This window comes from Aquila chrysaetos, chromosome 4, assembly GCF_900496995.4.
Source record: "Aquila chrysaetos chrysaetos chromosome 4, bAquChr1.4, whole genome shotgun sequence".
NCBI lineage: Eukaryota > Metazoa > Chordata > Aves > Accipitriformes > Accipitridae > Aquila > Aquila chrysaetos.
The window spans coordinates 68501399-68525429 of NC_044007.1; the positions used below are offsets into that span (position 1 = coordinate 68501399).

Genomic DNA, 24031 nt, shown 5'->3' on the forward strand with positions numbered 1-24031 from the left:
GTGTAAGTCTTGTCCAGGAGAAAGGAGGTGAAGATGGGGTACCACCCTCAGCTTGAGGCGCTGGGGCTGTCTTTGCCATCGCCCTAAGCTCAGGGTGCCAATTGCCCTGTTCAGGCTACTCCCTCCTCGTGTCAGTGGTGCCCCACTGCAGAGCAAAATATCTAAAAGGTTCATGCGACCAGAAAAACAGAGCACATGAGGGACAGTGACTCCGCAACCTACTGCTTATGGCACTCAGATGTGATTTTGACTGTCTTAGGGGAGAACTGTAAACCTTCATGTTTCTAGGCAAGTGTTCTGACTGTATTATTTTAACAGTCATAAGCACCAGCATCTCCTTTACTATCTTATGTGCTGGAAACATCTTAGAGAAAAACAGTATATTTTGTTAAGGCCTATATCTTCTGCTAAGTGACAGCAACCCGCGCCGACTAGAGCAGCTCTGGGCACGATGCACAAAAGCAAATTCATACATGGCCAGCACCTGGAGCCATCTGAGAAAAAAAAGGGAGCTGCCTTGTACATTTAGGCATTCCTAAAACCAGGCAGAATCTCCATGAAGGGGATTTTTTTTTTGATCAGTTGGTCTTCAATGTATAATACTGGCTTAAAACCTCTGCAGAGGCATACAACTTCCCCCGTACTGAGCCCATAAAGTTGTTACAACAACTTTGAAGAGATTTCTCCAGATGACTATTAGATTGCAGAGCAGGAAAAAGGATTTGGCTATTAACTTTTCATTTTGTTCATTACAGCCACTTCCACGGCAGCCAATTGTGATGTTAAAATTAGAACTGCAATTTTATATACGGTGATTAAACGTAGCGAGCAGTTGCAGTATGATGAAAGGCAGACATGGTTTCAGAAAAACCTGGCAAACACACGTACTCCAAGAACATCAATGATTTCTCAGAGTAATGAAATACAAAGTTAGGCTCTTAAGCTTGCTGCACAGCACACAGGGAGAGTTAAGTGCCTCAGGATGGGACTCAAATGCACCAGGCATGCTGCTGGGCATGGAAGTGGTTAGAGCTAGAGCAATGAGCCATTCCAAGCAGAAGAGTGCATCTGAAATCCCACCCTCTGCAGGGCTCAGGCAGCAGACTTCGTAACTCCACGCTCTCGGGGACCAAAGCACGCTCTGAAAACGTGTACCTTTCATTCTTTTTCACTCTTCTGTTTTCAGGTAAACTTGAAAGGTGGGTATGCTCATTATTCAATATAAAAATTGGTCAGAGCACCCGAAGAGAAGTGCAAACCCACCCCTTCTCTTCAGCGGGTACCTGTGTCATACAGAGCTTAGTTGTATCAGTAATCACCAAACAAGAAGCTGAGACAGTACCACTTCCAGTCCCAAAACATTAATTTCACTAGGGTAAGCACCGAGCTAGGACCATTTGAGACAGTTCACTTCACCTTTGATGTTTTGTGGCAAAACAGAACTGCCTCAAAGGCCAAAAGCAAAGGAGGTACAAAGCCAGAAATCATGATATTGGCCGCAATAATCTTGATGACAATTCAGAAAAGTGACATTTGTTTTGATCCCTCTTCTGATTTTTTTTTTTTTAATAATGACTGTAGAAACTGCAGTCTAAAATACCGGCAAACTCACAAGTAGTATCAGCTGGGACTGGACCCCTCCTGACAGAACCAAGCATGCCATGGAGGTCCTTGTGGTTGACACCCGAGAAGATGCAGAATAAGAGACATTTACACTCTGAAGCAGTGCGGGATCAAGTGCGAAGTCTGACGACAAGTTTTGGTAACCCCACTATATGAGGACACCTCAAGGCTCAGTCCCAGTGTTCATCTCAAACTTATTTCATACATGGACAAGGCTGAATCTCTGTAGAATTCACGTGATCCACATTTCATTATTCATCTAGGGAGCTGAGGAAATAACATTATGCTTGAGGGTGAGGTTTGCTTTCTGGGACCATACATCTTACAAATTCAGCTTTTGGAGAACACATTCAGGTAGGATTTATATAGTCTCTGGCCAGGCAGCTAAGACCTCCAAAGCAGCACCCTCAATCCACTTATTCTCTGTAAACATGAATTATTAGATTTATTGCACAGTGCCCTCTCCCCTTTACAACTACACTAAGAATGTCATATTCTGTGTGAATTCATTTGTGACTGGAGACCCAAGCTGTCTTTCCAAGGCAATTATAATACTATAATAATCTGTCTGTAAAACAGCAGAATATTGGGCAACAACATTTAAAGTTTCATTTTCCTGGTTCACATAACCAGTTAGACCACTGAACTAACTATGAAATCACACCCTGTTGGTTCATCTGCAGTAATAAATGCAGACTTCTGGACATAAAAATAAATGCCTACTGTTCAAATGAGCAGCCTGCAAGCCATGACTAATTGGCAACGTGTTGCCTTTAAGACCTCCTAGCACTGCTTGTGGCAATGGGAAATTGAAAAGTTAAGAATAAGGCTAACAGAGCAAACCACAGAATTATTTGTACAAAAATTATTACGCAGCTTTGTTGTCTTCTGTTTTAATGATTTAATTGGGAAAAAAACCCCACCACCTTCTTTTAAGGCAATGTAAGCAGAATCATAAATCTCTTATTGTGGTCTAGCCATTAGACAGCGAATAGGAGACAAGTCAAGCCAGCGCAAGCACATTTGCTGAGGGAAGATTTGTGTTATAATTGCGGATATGCCTCATGCAACCTTGAGTAGTCTACGTACAAGGTGACTCTATGATAATTATAGTTGCAAAAACAGTAGCTTGAGGTCTTGATCAATAAAGGTGGAGGTGTCGGGCAGTGAAACTCAGGGCCCCACAGTTGCACCTTTCTGCCCTTTGCTCTAAAAAAAGAAAAAGAAAATAAACATTTTTCTGCATTTTCTCTCTTCTTCCCAAGCCAAAACCAGCAGAAAGACAGGAGTTTATCACACTGTCAGAAAGACTTCCAAAAGCAAGGCAAAATCACATTGGTCACAAGAATTTTCACACGGACAACTCAAAGAACTCATTATCAACATTAATGTTAACATCATTAAGCATTATCAGATTTGGCAACTGTAACGTTACTGAATTTTAATAGCTAAGATGCAAGGATCTGAAAAGATTGCATGAAATTTGCTAGGTAAAAATTGTTTCTTAAACTTCTGTCTCTATAGTCAAATTTCTTCCAGGCTGGTCTGATTACAGTCTGTAATCTGTAATTCTGACCTCCTGTATCAATATCCACAATTAACATACAGGATCTTTATATAACAGTAAACTATTGGTTCTGATCCTTCCTTCTCTTTTGGATTTGCAAATCAGATATTTTTTTTAGCTTCTCATAAGCAAGCAGAATAATGCAAAAGAGGTGAAGGGCAAAAACAACTGGAGAGCAAAAAGTGACAGGAAAAAAATTTCAAAGCAGGCTGCTCACGTAGCGCCCACCTACACATGTCAACCACATTTCTGAATGAGAATTAATCCTGATGCGGTGTAAGAGACTGCAACTACCTTTATCTGAAACATAACAGTGCCCCGTCAGCAACAGACTGAGCCATAAAAAGGACCGAGGACAGTTTTAGATAATTCTAAACATATATATATGTCATATATATGTGTCTGTATACATATAAAGGTAGGTATACACCAGAGAGAACCAGCACTTTAGTCTTCATACCTTTCTTTATTATTTGATTTTCATTTTATTAATAAAAAAGCTAAACCTAATACTGATCTTCCCTATTGCTTGCTCAGTCACTTTGCTTTTCTCAGTACCATTAAGAGCCTTCAAAACAGAATCAATAAAAATCTGCCTACCTAAACAAATCTTTGGATTGATTGTTTAAGTTAAACAAGAGACATTCAGAAAATAATCTCTTTAGCATTGTCCTGGTTTTGGCCGGGATAGAGTTAATTTTCTTCCTAGTAGCTGGTATAGTGCTGTGTTTTGGGTTCAGTCTGAGAAGAATGTTGATAACACACTGATGTTTTCAATTGTTGTTAAGCAGTGTTTAGGCTAAGTCAAGGATTTTTCAGCTTCTCATGCCCAGCCAGCAAGAAGGCTGGAGGGGCACAAGAGGTTGGGAGGGGACACAGCCAGGACAGCTGACCCAAACTGGCCAAAGGGATATTCCATACCATGTGACATCATGCCCAGTATATAAACTGGGGTGAGTTGGCCTGGGGAGCGGGGGGGGACGACAGATCGCTGCTCGGGGACTGGCTGGGCATCAGTCAGCGAGTGGTGAGCAATTGCATTGTGCATCTCTTTATTTGTATCTTCCAATCCTTTTATTAGTATTGTCATTTTATTACTGTTATTATTATCATTGTTAGTTTCTTCCTTTCTATATAAAAGTTCTATTAAACTGTTCTTATCTCAACCCATGAGTTTTACCTTTTTCCTTCCCATTCTCTCCCCCATCCCACTGGGTGGGTGGGGAGTGAGCGAGCGGCTGCACGGTGCTTAGTTCTTGGCTGGAGTCAAACCAAAACAAGTGTATATATGTCTTTATAACAAAAAAAACCCCATTATTATCAATGATGCAAGTCTATCCCACTTTCCCAGAACTTAACTTTTCTTTGCAGCTACAGATATTCTTAAAAAGAATAGTGGATCCAGTTTGGGAGTTCGTTTACAAATGCAAAACCCAGCATCCAGCTTTTGATTTGTGACTGTAGGCTATTTCAAATTGAGACTGTCATCACTCTTTTACAAGCTTTTATTTTCAAAAGGATTATGATGAAGAACATTCTTGTTCTGTTTTATAGAGCAAATTAAAACTTTCTTTATGTCAAGATTGCAATATTTAATAACAAATACAAAGTTGTAGCTTCCAAGCACTTCGTGCAAGACTTTAGATTGCTGAACTGGAGATCTTTCACTCCCCAGTCACACACATTCTTGATCCTTCATCTGAACATTGAAGGACTTGAACAAACCTTTCAGAAGCTGTGTCACTAATCTTTTTACTTTCAGGAAGCGAACCGACATAATGAATCCACATCCTGATACATATTGTGCCTTCATAGTAGCTTAATTATAAATAATCACAGAAGTTTCCTAGCTTAGTGTTGTAGCATAATACAAACAAAGCTTAGAGTGGTTATACTGTCAATCCTCCTCCGGCTTATTAAGCAGCTTGCGATAGGCTGTCTATCGGATAAGAAAGTCTAATGGACTTCCACAAAATAAGGGAAAATGAGGACTACACTTCACTGAGGAGACACTTTCCTTTACTCTGAGAATTAGGAGCAGAATCTGTCATAGCTTAACACAGAGTTCAGAAACTTCAAGCTACTCATCTCCCAAAAATCAATGAAACCAAGGCAAAACAAGAAATCAAAGTAAATGTGGACTTGCAACTACCGTTAGGAATTACAGCGCAGAGAGCCAAGAAGATATTCTGCAAGACTGGAAAGGTGCAATTGTGGAACTATTTTTCAGTAAAAAAAAAAATAAGTTTAGACTCAGTTACTTAAGCTTTCTATAGCTGTATGTCTTGGATGTGACGAGAAGGAAAAGGAAATGCCTTATTACAAGTCTATGCTTAAGAGCTGTGCAATATGTTCCTGTTCTCAGTGTAGTCCTAGGACCAAACCTTCTTACTCCAACTATGGACTGTTTCAGCAACAATTCTGTATGCATTTATTAGTGCTTTTCCAAGAGAGCCTGGAGGCTTTTAAACTACAGTGATCGTATCTATTTTCTGTGACACTAAGATTCTGTTTTTGCTATCTGTGATAACTAAGGCTAAAGGAAAGAGATGTCTTTCCAGATCAATTTAAGTTCAATTAAACCATAACTATCCCTTATTTTATAGGCCTTATTTTTCTCCAGTTGTGTTAAAACTTAACTGATGGCAGATGAAAGCATGCAGCAAGATCTACAAGTCCCCAGGAACTTCTCCAGAGGTATGGAGTACTGAGAATACCAAGAATTACAACGGATGCCATACTGGTCATAATACTAGATGAATCATATACTGAGAACACTACAGTGCACTTGAGAATCAGGCCCTTAGAACAGCTTCTATTATAGCAGGATTTGTACTTTAGCGCTTACTTTTCTATAAACATATCAGCAATGTATTACTTCTTCAATGGAGCATAAATAAGCTTTTTCTGGTTTTAAAGGCCAATAAATATTTTATTTCAATTTCAAAATTATGTAAAGGTGCCTTCTTTTTTGCAGCTGCTTGGTTTATGAGTTTGTTCTTCAATCTACGCCCAGGAGCTGCTGTTGCTGAATTTGTATGAATTATGCTATCCCTCAAAATAAGTAATTAAGTAACTGCTGCTAAAACAGCGTTTAGGGGAAAGCAGGTTAATTTACCACATGAGAAAGCTTTCCTTGTCCTATAATAGGTCAGTAATGCGAAGAAAAACCTTGAAGTAAGAGAGAATGAAATAAAGAAGTGGATTTAAGACCGTGGGAGTAATAGTACGAAGCAACAAATTATATCATAGCAATTTTGCCTTGACTTAGTTGCGTTCACCTTCTTACTGTGGCCAAGTTTGTATGTTCCAAGGACAGCAACAGCTATGGCAGAGGGTGCTACTTCATCTAGGGCCACTCAAGCCGGGCTGGTCAAAGGGACTGGAGAGAAAGCAACCCCAGGGCTTTCCAAGGTGGCTGTTGAGAAACGGGCCAGCAAGCTGGTCTGGTAGAACACTCAACGCTACCTTTCAGAAACAAATTAAAGCAGTCACTCTGGCAAACGGCGTACCAAAATAACCAGCTCCAGGCTTTACAGAAATTAGAGGTATGGTGAAAATAATCAGAAGGACCACATTTGGGGAATCAGTGGTAAAAGCAGCTTGAAACCAACTTTCTCAAGTATTTCAAATGTTGCAATAGTCAGTGAAATACAATACTATAATCTGAACATTTTGGAGTAAATTAATAATGATTGCCAAGAACGAAGCAAAAAGTGACAAAATTATCATATTTTCAGTGAAATAAGATAGTTTTCAATCAATATAACCTTTAAAGCAGAAAAATCATATACAGATGGGCAACCAATTAGCATCCAATTTCCCTCTAGCTTTCAAACGAGAAACATAAAAACGAGATTTGTGTAAAGTCAGACATAAGGAAAAACGCAAACGAGAGCTCAAAATTCAGTGCTGCAATTGCCAAGAAACTATAGCAATGCTCCCACTTAACAACATGAGACTTCAAGCCAGGTTTGTGGGTCACAGAGTAATGAAAGCAATGGGATTAATGAATTAAAAGGTGATTCTTTGGCCTGGCAGAACTGTGAATAGAATCACAGATTATCATTAATGGGGTGTTAGTGTCACACAGGTATATCCCCACAAATCGTATGACATTTCCCAGAGGAATTCAAGAGGAGACATGCTGACCAGCTATGGGCTAGAAGGAAATTCAGCAGCACTACTGTCCAGTGGGTTGGACCATACAGAAAACAGACATCAGACAAGGTACTAGAAAATGTGCCAAAAAAAGAAAGAAAGAAAAAAATCTCAAATCTGAAAAAGAAATCAGTGTATATCACAGTCCTCCTTATTCAGCATAGCGAAGATGCCAAACCACAAGTGATTTCCCAAAGAAGTAAACCTTAAGTCTCCCTTTCATATTGGGACAGGGAGAAGGAGAGAAGGAAGAGATTGCAAACAAAGCTACCCATCTACTTCTCAAAACCACCTCCAGAAAAAGCAGCAGCAAATAGTAATAAACCAGCCTGAGGGGACATGAAGGAATACCTTTTATAGCCCTGAAGGAAGCTGCAGCAGTAGCTGTAAGGTGCAATACTGAAATATTTTGGTAGCTGAGTAAGATTCTACCTGGCAGGTCTATGCTAGCTGAGAGGCTGCAAAAGCCACACCAAAAAAGACTACAACCCCCTTTTATAGAAATAAACAAAATGGGTATAGGGGGAAGAATACGAGCAGTGAGGCAGAACATTGATAAAAATTACACAGGAAAAAAAAAAAAATCCCCCAAAATCCCAAACACATAGCCATTTTTTATTCTGATAATAAATTAATCTGGATATTTTAAACACCTTACCTTAGCAAAAAAATGAGCTAGCATTAAAACACAAGGCTCTGTGTTTGGAAAAAACATCAATGCTTGTATGTTATGCTACGGTTTGGGTTTTTTGGTTTTGTTTTGGGGTTTTATGTGTTTTATTTTTCTCCAAGACACCATTCAGGAGAGGGAATATCTATTTGTTCAGAAATAAATGTGTTTTCCCAAACCCAAAATATACTGCACAGCAAAGTGACACCCTTGCCTTTCCAGTCTGGGACTGTTCCCTAGTCCATCACTCATTCAATCCATATTATTTATCCAACACTAAACAGAAGAGAATGAGTGATTATGGAAAAACAGCTAAAGAAGAAAAAAATAATAAAAAAGCTTTTTTTTTTTTCTGTCAGAACAGGCAGATCATAGTTAGAATAAATATACCGGTTCAGTCTTCGACAGCTTTGACCTAACTCTAGAGCTGTATTAAAATACGTTTATTCACACTTTATGTAATGAACTGAACTTGCCGACGTTAGATCAAAGGCAAAAAGCAGACTGTATACTGTAGTTTTGCTATTTTCTCCAACAGTAGGAATACAAGACAAACAAGATGAAAAAGAACAGCTAATCATATTTAAATAAAGTGAATACTGGATAGAAGCCAATTTCAAACTGAAGGAAAGCCAAGTTAAGCCATATAAATCAATTTCATACATTTAGGCAGAAGACAGAAAGAAAGGAAAGGAAGGTCCTGCTAAATCTTGTAGTGCATTTGGAATATAGGATATGCATTTCCTACCATACCTCAGCCTGGAAATTTTCTGAAATTTTCGATTTAAACTTTGTGGACCAAATTTCTGCTATTAACAGCAATGTAATGCTAATGTCTCCCCTGGGGTACAACTGAAATAATGCACTAGGAATCAGGGTCAGCATTTTTATCACTGTGAAAGAACTTTTGTCACCAAATTAATTCTTCTGCCCTAGACTAGTCTCCCCTGCTGCACTGCAACGTTCATTTCTCTAAGTTTAAGGGTGAATATACAACAACTTTCCTACTACTCTGTTCTACCTTGTGCATGTATGCATCCGTCCACACATGGAGAGACTCAGCCTAATTAGGAGATATGGTACCGCTGATCTCTTTCGACTCCCCCTGCATTTTCTTCCCCGGCAGCAACCACAGAGCTTCGGGAGGGCCACATCAATAACGCAGAGCTCCTGCTGGCAGCTTGTATCAAGGGGAGGATTTGCAGAACTAAAAGGTCTGTCTCCCTCCAAATTCACCAGAGCTTCTCTCAAATGAGGAGAAACTTCACATGAAATTCCACCTGAAGGTCAGTCCTGCTGTGTTTTCTTCCTGTTGAGGAGCTCCCAGGCATTCCTACGGTGAAGCGAGCAAAACTTCCTTATGTGCTCAGCTAACTCCCGAAAGCAAGACCAGAATGTCATCAGGTTTGCACTTATATATTAAGATTGCAAGAGGTGTTTCCCCTCACACACTTTGCCTATTAAAAGTACAACGCAAGTACAGAAAGTTTATAAAATATCTCCAATCCCAGGAGATAAAATAGGAAAGCGGTGGCGGGGGGGAAGGATTATGATGGTGAATTGTGGGCCAAGAAGCTGAAGACTCTAGTTTTGTGGTGCATTGGGTCATATTCCAGTGGGAGAAAGACCTGTTCAAGTGGGGCTGCCTGCATCTCGTAGATAGAAGTAGCTAATCTTCTTAGCCAAAGACTAGTTTAAATGCCCTTTTCATTGCTCAAACTAATAATATGTGGAAATTGTGCAGTGAAGGCGAAAGTAGAACAAACTCAGTGTACTGGAACAAATGTGGCAAGGTATGTAAAAAAAACCAAACAAAAACAAAAATGCATTTTTTATAAAATGTTTAAGTGCCCATGCCAGAGCTCTGGGTAACAAGCATGAGAATTTAGAAAATTCAGATATTAACAAGAAGGAATTTGATTCAGTGGCCAGTATAGAAACCTCTGTGATGACTTGCATTACTTAAGTGTTAAAAACCACCAGTTATTACCTGCATATAGTTGTGAAATTCTGTAATAACAAGAATTTTGACGAGTAACAGAGCCAGCTAATAAAGCCTCATTTCCTATAGAAACATGTGTCCTAGGCTGCAACACACACACACACACACACAAACACAGACCCCAGCTCCCACTTCATATCTTTCTGGGCTTCACCCCCTCTCTGCATTTTCTTGACTTTCTTTCTGCTGCTTTTTAAAATCTCTTCCCAATGCCGTCAGTCCCCTTCCCATAAACAGCAGCTGGAGAAGGAGCACCACATGCCATGGCTGGCTCCAAGTTCTCTCTGCTCACGCTGCTGCCTTTCCTTCATTAATTTGGATCCCTCCACAGCTCATTTTCACAGAAATGTATAGAAACTAATAATCTTTGGGAAATCCTTTGTTAAAATTTGGTTGCAATTAGCTAGTGGTCAGAAATTATTAGGAGGAGCTGACAATGCAATTACATCAGCCTTGTTTCAGAAAGAAACCAAAGGCTAGAATCACTGATTTTCTTGAACACCAGCAGTCTTTCTGGTAATTCAGATATGGCATCTTGAATACCTATGGATCTCTGGGATAATAAAACAAATCTCAGTGTAGGCTCTTTAATACTTAGCTACATGAGCTAGAGAACTAAAGGAGTTTTCCCTTTCTAACATCCCTTTCTAACACGTGAACTTGCCCAGTATTAATATGCCCACAAAGTGAGTAATACATCATGATTAAAGTAGCTATAATTTTCTTAGAAAACCTTCCAATATAAGATGCTGAATCCAAAACAAGATTTCTCTGTTTTGAATGTCATTACAATCTAATCACTGGATCACCCGTAGCAGTTACTTGCCTAGAAGCTGGCAATTATGACTAGATTACATTAAAGATGTAGAAACAGAAGATATTCCAAGGAAGCACTAACATTTATACTTTGTTTCTGGCAGAGGCTTATTTCCAGAGTTAAAGGAAATTGTAAACAAAGCAGGCTGTAAGACATTGTAAACAGCACAATGAGAGAAAAAGACAAATCTCCAAAACAGAGAAAGTTCCACAAATTAAGAGAGATGACCAGTCTGGTGAAAATCCTCATCCTGGGTAAGTGTTTATGTTAATATGGCAATCAGGAAAAGTCAGAGATGACAATGGAAAATAGGAGAAACGGCGATCTATACAAATTCAATGTTTTTGCCACCGAAAGAAATTCACATGGAGAGGTAAACAGTTGATGGATATCCTGAAATAGAAGAGAAAGACTGAATTGCAAACCATCTCCTCTGTTTTGCACTACCTGGATACTAGCTGGAATGCTTTAGTGTACAAGATAAAAATACACAGCTGGTCTTTTGCAATATATTGTAGATACTATTAATGATTCTTCTTCACTCTGTTTAATTGCCTTGAATACACGTTGAAAGGGAACAGGGATAAGATGAATCCGGTAGAATTTGACCTCGAAATATTCCCCCTACAGCACAGCAACTGCCCAGTATTATACCTTCATGCCTTTATGACCCACCGTGAGATGCACAGAATATTATTGGCACTTTTTAACCAAAATACCAAAGGTTCAAACAGATTCCACACCACAGCCTGGAGATCAAAGCCGCACATGCAGCCTCCAGCCCGTGCTCAGACTGTCGCTCAACAAAGTAAGGACCGCTGGCACACAGAGATTACTCGCTTTTCATTTGCGAAGCTAAGGAATGGGTGTCTGCATCTGTCCTACTAAGAACATGTGTTGAGAAAACAGTTTGCAGGTTGTGTCACCTAGCATACTTCAGTGAAGGTCTTTAAGGATGACTTCAGTGTTTGCAGACTAAAACAACTTGCTTTTTCCACAGGTACAAAACACTCCATTAAAAAAAAATCATTAATTTTGTTACACTGAGAGATAATTAAATCAGCCCGCAGTAGAAGGCAGCCAACTGAGAACAGAATCTCCCTTTCTGTTGCTGATCATAAGTAAATCAAAATTTGTCAAGATGGGGGAGGAAGAGTCCCCTCTGTTTAGGTATGGTACAGAAAATAAGGCAAGTCACCTTCAGACTGAGACTCTCAACTTCTGATAGTCTTCCCTATTTGACATTGTTGGATTGGCCATCAGTGACCTGAATTAACCAATTAAGTCAAAAAGACAGTATCATTATCAACAGCATACAGCAAGGGGAGTAGAAACTAAAGCTGCCTTGCAAAAATTTATTTCCTTTTTTCCCCTCTCGTCACCACTATCGTGTTGCCCGAGTAGCAAACGCAACATGATAATTTCCAGCACATTTGTACTCTTTGCCTTTTATTTCATTGTTTGGTTTTGGAGACTTTTGATTGTAGAGAATGGAGAAGAGGCAGAAAAGAAAAATTCCCCCAAACTGATGAAAAGCAGCCACCCAGAAACTTGGAATTCAGGGCTAAAAGGCTTTCAGAAAACTTTTGCAGGCAGCCAGCCTCATACTGTATTTGCGAAGGAAAGTAATTTTTCAGTTGTTATATTCTGTCATTCTTCTTTTCTTCCCGATTCCTCCCAGTACTATCAGTATCATCCTGCATTTCTCTTGCACAGAAGACAGTCATCACTTTGCTCCACCACAGGACACCTGTGTAAATCAAATCCAATGTTCCTGCTAGGGTTAAGAGCTCTCTTTTCCTGACTGCCTGCACAGGGACAAAGCGATGGAGTCAGACATCCAAATGCAAAGCCTCTATTCGATAACACGGTGTCAGGTCAGTTTTTGCCTACATGCTGCTTTCGCTTTTCTTGACTGCATCATTTTATGATCCTGATGACAAATTCATATAACTATTTATGTGAGTTTGCTGTGATTCCTTGAGGTGAAGTTTCAAGTTTTGAGGGAGGACAGTCTTGTATTTTATCAGGCTGAATATTGTTGCTCTACTTCCGAGAACTACAGATTTCTATCTATTCCTTCTATTCAAGTTACGCTTTTAATCAAAGATGCTCATGACAGTGGATCCTGAGGAGTGGAAGGATTTGTACTCCATTTCCCCACTATCTTACACATGCTACCTCTGCTGATTTGCAGATACACATATTGCTGTCACCGTATGACATGACACTTTCACAAACTGTATTTAGACTGTTTCCATTGCTGCTATGCCATTCACTAAGCCTCGCCACGCTTCCCAGCCACGCTGTCATTCGCGTTCTTTCATCATTCAGTCAATCAACATACAAAAACCTGACACGAAGTGGAGTTACACCATGTGAGGATTTATCTAGTGCCTGCAGGATACTAAGCCCAAGCAGCAAAGAATCCCTTGATGTACTGATATCGTTAATAATGTTTAAGACAGTCACAGCTGTAGTGGTTAAATACAAAAGACATAGATGCTGTCTGGTAGCAATGCTTCATATATTGACAAATTTAGGCATTTAAAAGCAAATAGAAGCTTTCTAATTGCCCTTCCTTATTGACTGAGCAACTTCATTAACAAATTGATTTTCAGACCTTAAAGGTAGGCAGAACTTGACTGCAAATGAAAAGGATTTAGCACAATGAAATCCAATGCCTTAAAACATCCTACATCATCTGGAAGTTCCATGTGACAAATAAAAAAAAAAAAAAAAAAAAAAAAAAAAAGAGCTCCAGCCACATACTTCATTATAGGCTATGGACTAGGCCATTTTTAAGAGAGAGTGTTACACGACAGTTTCAAGCTTTCTGTTGCTTTCTCCATTCTGCCCAGAGATACACTATTATTTTGTTTCCATAGTGGAATTGAAGTTTTTCACATCAGAAAAAATCCTGAAGCATAAGAAAAAAAAAACATCTGATATGACAAGCATTGCAAACACAGTTAACAAGCTACTTTAATTATCCTCCTAAGATTTTCCCATTTGTACTCTGATCATCACCAGCTTCACAAACTTAAATTATGCCTCATTTGTTCATTCTGCACTAATCTCAGTGAGTATTCCAGGCAGAAAAGAGGAGTCTGTAACTGAAACCTCAGGTAATTGTTATATATTATTATTTTGCTATAGAATTTTTTTTTACTTTAATAAAAATTATGCAAACTTATCTTTGGGCAATATGACTATTGAGTAGGAAGCCAGGGCATTTCCACATCTGAAAAGCAAAACTGGCTGGCTACCTTGCATGAACAGCCGTCAATCCAAAGATCATCACTGGACAGATAATTTAAGAAATGAAAAAAATCATGCTGTTATCATCTGCATTTTAAAGATTAGTATTAATAAACTGTGATTCCTCAGCAGAGGGAACCTTTCCACAAACTTGACCTTTGAGAAAGTCAGAAAGAAGAATAGCTGGGAATAAATGTGCTTTGTGAGCCAAATACTGAGATACAGACCCACTTACCACTTACAATTTATGCACTTCCAATACTTTTAAAGTCAATAGGAATTATTGCATTATGACTGGGTAGAGACCAAGTAAAGACCCCAGTGTACCATAATTTAAGGCCTGACAAGTTGTTTCTTCTAACTTTGACTAAGTCCTAGATTTGCTCACCTACCGTGACTGAACTTCATTTCATTTAGGTTTCTTTTTGAGACACATTACATTAATTTTATTTAATTAACCTACTGAGACACACGACTGCTGCCCCATACTCAGAAGTGTTTTAAGCACAATGCCAAGCCTTAAAATCTAGTACTATATAGAAATAACTGTTGTTCTTTACACACAAATTCACTGACCTTCAAAACTGAGATACACTAATTACACAAAATGTTAAGCTTGAAAAGCATCAAATAGTAAGTTTCTAAATTAAAAAAAAAAAAGTTGCAGAGATACAAGATAGTCAGCATTTGAATATATTCCAATCCTTGCCTTACCTGAACCAAATTCCATCCCTTTAGAGATTCAGCAATGATAGAAGTAACTGTTGCACATACGCCACCAAAAACCATCAGATGATTAGGTCCATATTTTATTGCGTCATAGAAGGCTTTGAGTCCTTTTGCATTGTCGCACTGGGGAAAAAAAGAAAAGAAAAAAAAAAGAGGCAATATTCAATGTCACAAACAACATAGTCAACTAAGAAATAAACTACTGGGCAGGAAAAAAATTCAGAGGTTACACCGATGTAAAAATTGTACAATATATAACATTTTAAGACCCAAACATGAAAAACTGGAGCACTCTGTTCTGGACCCCTAAATGTGCTACAGTAAAAGAATAGGAAAAGCCCTCCCTACATCGCTCAAAACCCCTCACGTCTTCCTTCCAAGCTGAAGCTGCAACATCTGAATTTTGATACCACCATTTGACAAAGAATAAAAAAGCCCCAACAAAAAATGGTTCACTGAAACCTTTTCTACATTCAGAGCTACCATTTCCCAAAGCAAAATTTGGAATGTAGCACACCCAGATGTCAGCAGGACTTCCATAGTTGGAGGAAAGTTTGACACTATTTGTGGTCTCTGTAAAGAAAGTTCTGTCTCTACTTAAGACTCCTAAGTAACCTCTCCTTAAGGTCCAACCTCAGTATTCTGTGCAAAAAATATATAGTAGAGTGCCTGTTATTTAGAAGGACAACATAAAGTCTTCAAAAAATATCAAAAGAAAATTCTTTTAAAGCACTAAGAATTAATTTTTCTGCTCTCATAGCTCACCCTGCTTTGAGCAGAAGACTGGACTAAACGAACTTCTGAGGTCCCTTCTAACCTGACTTGTTCTGGGCTTCTCTGATAATTAGTTTGATCATTATTTCAGGTGTAAAGAATTTTACCATAAACTGAGACTAGGACTGAAACCTAAGAAACAAAGAGTGATGCTAGTCAGTATTGCAAAAGCTATATCAATCCTTGAATAGAGTAGTATCAATCATTCATAATAACTTCTGCAGTCATGGCTTAATTCCTGAGCTTGCAGCGGAGTATTAATAAATTATGTATCTGAAGTTAAGAATTTGATTCCAAACCATACTGGAAGTCAGGAGTGCCACCAGGCTATAATGGTAGCTGCCACTGCTTCACCAGCAGCCACTTCTTTATCTCCCTTTTTGAAACAAAATTTTCTGCCCTCTTTTGCCTCCTCTACAAAGTCTTCCTCAAATATAGTCTTTATAGGAACTATCATACACCAGCATCCAATATTTCATTATGACAATTCAATAAAACAGTTCATTTACTATCAGAATCCAAGTAGTAATTGTATTGCATTCTGTGGAGAGAATAAAGATTTTGACTAAGAAGTTTGCAAGCTTATATTAATCTCCTTACTGAATTAATATGCTGAAAGAAAAATTATTCTATTTGCATTCTATCTGCAAGAATAGAATTATTGCACCCACTTACTCAAACGGATACAGATTTTTACTGCATAGATTTTTTTAAATTGCATAATACAGCACAACATTTTCCTTCTTATTACAGAAAAAAACAAAACAAAACAAAACAACATTCAGTATGGCAGAGGCTCCCTTGTCAGTTTGATGGATTGGTGGCAAGCTCAAATTCTGAAGGAATTAAGATTGTGATTACTGGAACAAGCAGCGTCCTCCACTCTTACTCCTCCACCCCCTCGTTAAAGACCAGTTTATTCCAAGCGCAACTAGAAGGCTCAGCTACTTCTTTACTTTTATAAGCAGCCAAGGACACTAGAGCTTCAAGTATCTGAACTTAACTGACATTTAGCCAGGTCTTTGCCCTCATCCACCTCACCATTTGAAGCTGCAGCAACAGAGATCGTTGAATTCGTTTTCATACCAATTTAAAACCAGATAATATATTTTTTTTTTTTTTTGCATTATGTCACATGTTTTAAATGTATCACTGAGTAACAGTTTAAGAAGAATACAAGTCATATATGAAATAAGGAGGATGTTGGTAATAAAATAACAGTCAGAAGCTGTAGCCCATGAAGGGCTACGTACATAAAAAGTTACGAAGAAATAAAATTCTGCATTCTAAACAATAAAGACCTACGGTCTGTTATCTGAAGTAAAATTCATACTAAAATTCACCTTTACATCACAAAACAGTGATGCATTTTTAACTATTATCTGCCTACAAATTGTTTCTCACTGCAGTGAAGTAACCTTATGCAGTTACGGATCCCAGGAGGTCAATTTGCTGGGAGGTCCAGAATTGCTATTATGATAAGTTTTTTTTCTTTCTTATTTATTTGATCTTTTCATGTTTATGAAGATACCTGCATGCCAACGACCCTTTCTCAATCACACAGCGATTCTCTTGGGAAGGTATGCTGAAAACTTTATTCATCTCTCCCAAAGTGAAAGGTTCGCACTGCTGAGATATGTTACTGATCAATCCAAAGCACGTACAATAACACGTGGGCTTCTCTTCAGTGTGAATCAGTTAAAAGCCTACCATGTTCTCATCTTCATACTTTCCTCCTGACTAGTCTCAGCTCTCTCTTTTAGGCCACCACATATAATTACAGGACTCAGTCTGCTCCTTGAGCAAAACTGCCAAAACAGTCCAAAGTGTGTCTCAGAGATAAAGAACTTAATACTGTGGCTGGCCACAATTGGACAGAAACGAAAGGAAAAATGAGAAAGATGGGAGAAAGCAGACTTTCACATTTGTTTAACGTCACATTTCACAACATACACTGTGTATAGCATTCTTCCCTGCAAGCAACAGAACGGTCTGTCACAAGCATCAAAAAATAAACATTCAGATAAAAATAATAGCCCTACCAAGCCAGACAGACAAGCGGTTAGAAAAGGTTTCCTCCTGCCTCTAGTCTGAGGAACATATCCTTAGCGAGCTCCTGGAGCCCTTCTAACAACTCGACTTTTTCAGAGATCCCAGGCGGCCACCATTGCTGCTCATGATCTTCTATTGCCCAGCAATACATAACCCTAAAAGCGGGCAACATCCTTCAAAGACAACAAGCACAGATACCACTGAAATTCCCACTGTATGAGTTTGTGAATTCTTGTCGCCAGGTGACTACAACTAGCTCCAGGAGCAACGTTATGCAGCAGTCGCATTACAGTACAACAAAAGACCGCGTAAGAGCCAAAATCCACATTAAAAAGCAGAGGCTAGAAAGTCCTGGCCACATGTGGATGACAAGAAGCTGACTGGCTTATTAACTGGAGCATGACTAACAGGAACGAAGGGGAAAGAATCCCTCATAAAAAGTCACAAACTTAAAGGATGAAAAATATCACCCCAAGGAGCTAACACGGCTTTTGCTAGCTAGTTTTGCTCTTTCACCTAAATTGTCATCAACATCTCTATTTTGCTAAGCTGAACTGCAGCCAGCTCACTTTTGACTCCTATATAAACAGCCAGCCACGCTGTGCTGCTGCTGATCTTAACTGCACATTGAAACACTGAGGGCAGTTGCAATATCTTTCATCAGAGAAATGTGGTTTTACCATAACTGGCATTTCAAATAGATGCAATTTGGTACATGCTACAATTTTCTTCAGAGGAAGGGGCTGAGAACTACTCAACCCAAACACATTAACTGCTATACTTAGTCTCAGCCAAACGCCAGTAACGAGCCATATGTAAATAGCAAACATACATATCAATGAAAAAATGGCATTAAACCTGTCTCTTAACACACTGACTTGGTACAGATTATATGGACAATTCACAAGGAGAAATACCAGCAAATCACCAAGCCAAGGTCTGTGAAGGGTCCCACCTCTCACTGCAACAAAGACAGATTAACATCACAGGTTGCACCTGACAAAGGCACAGTTTCCATTTCCAAGGAAACAGAACCACTTAGTTTAATTAAGAAAAATAGCCAGATGAACTGCTGCATGGGAGAGGAGTCGAATGAGTTTGGGGACTGAAGCGTTAACCTTCCCGAATCCTCTTCGGAGGAGAGGTTGGCACATAAAAACTCTGACCCTCCACCGAGAAAAGGACGCGGAGGCGCAGGGAGGAGGCACTGCTGGAGCCTAAGGGGTGCGCGAGGACCAGAAACCTTTCTGGGGAGCACAGCGCAGCAGCTGAATGCACGAGCGAGACCTTCTCCGCTGTACCCAAAAGGCCCTCTGCAGCTCGGAGGAAGGACGTCCCACGTGAAGGACGCACATCACTGAAGTCAGGAGAAGCGGCAGAACTGACTCGTGAGGGTTGCCGGCCGCCGGGAAGGCTGGCTGGCCGGCAGCGAGAGATACCGGGGGGTGTACTCAAACCCACAGGGCGAATCCTTAGCGCAGAGAATGGAAATTCGTATACATAAAGCTTTGCTGACTCCTCTAACATTGACAGGTTTGAGTAATTACAGGACTAGCAGAAGCGCAGATACTTGTAATTCAACTGAGCTCGTCTGATTCGCATAGCAATGAGAACTATCGGGAACTGATACGCTGGTCAGATGAATGATCATATCTAGATTTCTAGCTGTTGGATAGCTATGCCCAGCTGTTTCTCAGTTAGCTACATTCTGGTTCTCAGCTATATTCTGGCACAATTCTACTTGTCTGAGTAAAAGTAAACCTGAGGAACCATTTTGGTATCCGTTGAGCTACTGACTACCGAGGTTAGAGATCCTTTATGATGAGAGGGAAAAACCAACAGCTGTCATCTTCATAATGAAATATCAAACTTTTTCAAGTGATACGAGAGCTTTCAGCAGCACTCTGCACTGAATATCACCGGAAAGAGAAGCAAGTGCTCATAAATATATGATGAGACTTGCCTGAACAGAGACAACAGAGGTACAAAGCCTTATTCCTATCCTCTGCAAAATCTTGCTCAGGAACTAACTCTGCATTAGACTATGAGCCTGAAAGGATCTAAGAGATGAGGAACACCAAAAATTATTTTCATTTGATTTTCATTCACTACTTTGAAGTCATCAAGCAATACAGACAATTCAGTGAAGAACATATGGACAACTGGTCTGAGCTACAACAAACATCAATCAGGTTAACATCCTCTGCCTGGGTTTACGGGCAGAGCATGCTTCTCCTGAGGTATCCTCTCTGTTTTCAAGTATCTGCAACTTAGGTACTTTCAAAGCCAGAATTTTTTTTTTTTTTTTTTTTTTTTTTTTTTTTTTTTTTTTTGCATTTAACCACTGTAACTGGATTTTCTTTCCATGAGTTTGTACAACTGCTTTTGGAACCAGCACTTTGACAATCACAACATCTGGTAACAACCTCATTATCCATTGAAAGAAAAAGCGTTTCCTTTCATTTGTTCTAAACTTCTTCACACCCTGCAAAGTAGGCGTGAAACGTTTTGCCAGGGAATGTTATGAATGTTGAAAGTTCACAAATACAGGAAAAGAAATTGGACTAGTTCATAGATCAAAAAACAATTCACACTCCCTAATAGAGAGACAGTGATTTTCTCAGGAAACTCCTGAATCACAGATCATTGGTGGCTAGGACAGAGTTCTGGGGAAGCAGGAGTAAAAGCTGGCCCTGTCCTGCCAATCAACTGTTTCAGGACAATGCTGAGTACTTGCACCAACTCTGGTCTGAACCACTGTAGCCATTCCTGTGTTCTGCATTTGAAAAACAAAACAAAAGCAACCCACTCCAACAACTACACCAAGCTTCTGTATCTTAAAACTGAAGTTAACTCATCCCAGACTGTGGGCTCTTCTGTATATGATTTCTCTATCATCCTTTAATTTTAACTACTAGCAATCAGATTTCATTTTGGTTTAGAAGGAGTAGACACAGCAGAGGGGGACTTAATCTATTCAGTGAAATATTTCCCAGTAAATTAACCCTCTCACCTTGACACCTCTTGACGCACTTTGAGACTTTACCTAGCAACTTCTTTATCTGATCCTGCCTGCTGTACAGGGAATAGTTCATAGAGTGCTACCACTAAGGTACTGGTGCTTGGCATCCCATTAACAGTTTATATTCTGCCTCAGGTGCTGCCTGACTCTTAAGTCACTGACTTCACAGCAGGGTAACCATTCACTCTTCTGTCACCTCATTTCCTAAGAGACTGTCTAAACACCAAGTGAAGGCTCAGCTTCTTGCTCAACATCTTTTTCTTTTTCTTGGTTCACTATTTGGGAACTGAGTCCACCCAGCAAGATAAACAAAAATTTCCCATCTCCTTATAAGAGAAATAGATATATTTTATCCATTTTTTTCCATTTATCTTTTTTTTTTTTCATTTATATGATTTACATTTTCTGTCTTGTTACTATTTCTTCAAGTATATAACATTTACACTGGATGATTCCAATTTAAAAACTCCAATATGAAATTGAGTTAGAGTGTAGCAAATAGATAAATCCTGTGTAATCAAAACTGACTCTGCCTAAGTTTCCACCACGATTAAATATGCAATAATAGCAGAGATCAAATTGAATTCCTCTTTTCACAGTGAACTTGCATTCAGCTGGGAAGCTGATGTCTTTCCTCAAAGTTGAAGACTTTCCTTGATCTGTAACTGTTAGACATCACCAAGAAACATTTGGTATATTTGCAATATGAAGATCACTCCCTTCCAATAATACAGCTATATTGGGTTTATGTGGCAAGGTTTTGGTATCAGGGGAGCTGCAGGGATGACTTCTGTGAGAAGACACCAGGAGCTGCCCCCACGTCTGACAGAGCCAGCTCCAAAACGGACCTGCTACTGCCCAAAGCTGAGCCCATCAGGGACGCTGGTGGAACCTCTGTGATAACACATTTAAGAAAGGGTAAAAAAACCCCAAAAACCAAAACAAACCAAAAAACCAAACCACTGCACAGCAGCTGTGAAAGAGGAATGAGAAAAAATGTGAGCAAGAGAACGCTGCAGACCCCCAGGTCAGTGAAGAAGGAGGGGGAGGAGATGCTCCAGATTCCCCTGCAGCCCGTGGGGAAGACCATGGTGAGGCAGGCTGTCCCCCTGCAGCCCAGGGAGCTCCACGGTGGAGCAGATCTCCACCTGCAGCCCGGGGAGAACCCCACATGTGAATAATTTTAGATAGGGTCCACTGTATCCTTTTTTCTGGCTGTACCACTGATCAAATCCAGGAGTTGTTCTAGGGCTGCACAGCGATGAAATTCGTAATGCGGGTAACACTGGCCAGGACGGCTGTAAGATGGTGAACACGAATTCACAACTCTAACATCTCATTCTGAATTGCTAATGGAAAGCTAACATTTGGGCCTTAGAGAGATCCTATTGTGCAATATGAGCAATTAGTCAGATCCCACAGTATAAGTTATTGAGTTCTGCTGGATTATTCTGCAGCTGGACCCATCAGCTAACCAGAATCAAATTGGTGTTGATTCAAATATTCCTGGGCCAGAGGGGATTTTTACAACATCCACACTGTATTTGCTCTCCCACAACATACAGTCCATTTTATTTAACTCATTTGCTTCTGCTTCAATCCAATAATATTACACAAGACAGTTTTACAGATGTTTTCTAATAAGCAGCATTGATTAAAATGGATGAATGTTCACACACACAATGTCATCTTGAATTAGAAATTTTTCCAAGTATCCTTAAAGCTCCATATGGACATTCACATTCAGTTTTATAGCATAAATATGTAAAAAGCAAACCTAAGTCTTAGTACTGTATTGTTTTCTCTGACATCCCAGTGCTCACTTATCAGACATTTTGGTACGTTCAGTATTAACAGGGAGACCAATGCCTTGCTCACTTCTGCTTCTTCCTCCCTACACAATCTATACTGCTCCATTGCTCTTATATTTTATGGAAATAAGTGGAATCATGGAAAAGCATAAAAGTCTAGAGGAATAGGGTAGGAAAAAATAATATCTTCAAAGATGTTTAGAAAACAAATAATGTCCTGTTGTTGAGAATAAGCTGGCTCAGTTTTCTCCAGCTTTTCCATTTTTTACCAAAGAAGTTCAAACATTACAATGATCTCTAACCAAACAAAGAATTAATTTTAATTATTCAAGAAATGAGGAAAATATCCCTATTCTTTATTTGCATCAAAAGGCTTTTTAAAATTCCCCCAGGAAATCAGTTGTGTTTTTGCATTTAAGTAACCTCAAAAGGTGCTAATTGTTTCAGACACTTGAGTCCCAAGATCATTATCACTTAAATTTATTGTTACAAACTACTTACTATTTTGTTGCCTCTCATTTTGAGAGAAAGACATGTGCTGTAGTAGATTTACAAGGCATTTGCCAGTTGCAGCTCAAGTACAAAATGAAGAGCTAAGGGAGATAATTTTGGCAGGCTCAACACAGAGTTGCTAATGTCGATTGTTCAATTTTGTACTTGCCTTGTCTTTTTCTTCCCTTCGTTCATTACCATTTATTATTACATTATCATAAATAGCCTATGTTTTCATAGTCACACTCTGTTGGACTATTTCAGTTAGATTTCCTTTTATTGCATTCCCTGTGCTTTTTAGAATATAGGGAAGAAGTCACAAAAGTGAAAGATGTGTCATTTAAATATGGTATTTGGTTTTCTTTTCCAGATCTAGAGTATAAGCACCGCAAAAGATACGACTTTCAGCATGAACAATCAAAAATAATAAATCAAAACTTAATAGAGAAGTACTTAATTCTATGTTTAGTAAAATAAATTTTCTGAAACTGCCTTTAAAAAGTTGAGTTTTACCAACATTCTCCTTTTCTTAAGTCTGCTATTGACTATGTACTTGGTTTTAATAGGAGGATTGTTTTTTTCCCAGGTCATTTTGGGAGAAGGAAATATCACCTAATGCAGGAATGGGTCACCATCTCTGAACTGTTGACTTGCTTCTTTTCAGTACACTGGAAATTTTTGTGTACTGAAAATGTGAAACTCCTTTTAACTGCAGCTGTACTCTTCGTGGCAAATAAAAGGAGGGACTGAAATAAGAGAATACAGAAGGAGAAAATCCAAATTGATAAATAACAATCAGGAAGCTCTTGTAGATGGAAGAAAATGGAAGTGTACTAGTACAAAACATTTGAAGTAACAGCAGTATACATCATAGTATGCCTGGCATCCCACTGTTGAGTAATAAACTGCAATTGAAACTGAGATAGGAGGGCAATGATATTTTGAAAAATCACTTGGCCCTCAGCAATCCACAAGAATCAGTTGTGGAGGAATCTGCTATATAAATTCTTTCTTGTCCATGACCTACAAGCTCCTGAAAGAGACTCTACT

The 24031-nt window shown here is 39.2% G+C and overlaps 1 protein-coding gene across 7 annotated transcripts in view; it reads right to left on the reverse strand.

Annotated features, from left to right (window-relative positions):
• GABBR2 (gamma-aminobutyric acid type B receptor subunit 2) overlaps window positions 1-24031 on the reverse strand; it is a 488653-nt gene that overhangs the window by 369026 nt on the left and 95596 nt on the right. For all 7 annotated transcript variants that reach the window (XM_030011389.1, XM_030011392.1, XM_030011394.1 and 4 more), the window contains one exon: window positions 14816-14953. In XM_030011389.1, coding sequence (XP_029867249.1) covers window positions 14816-14953 — 138 coding nt within the window. The remainder of the gene's footprint in view (window positions 1-14815; window positions 14954-24031) is intronic.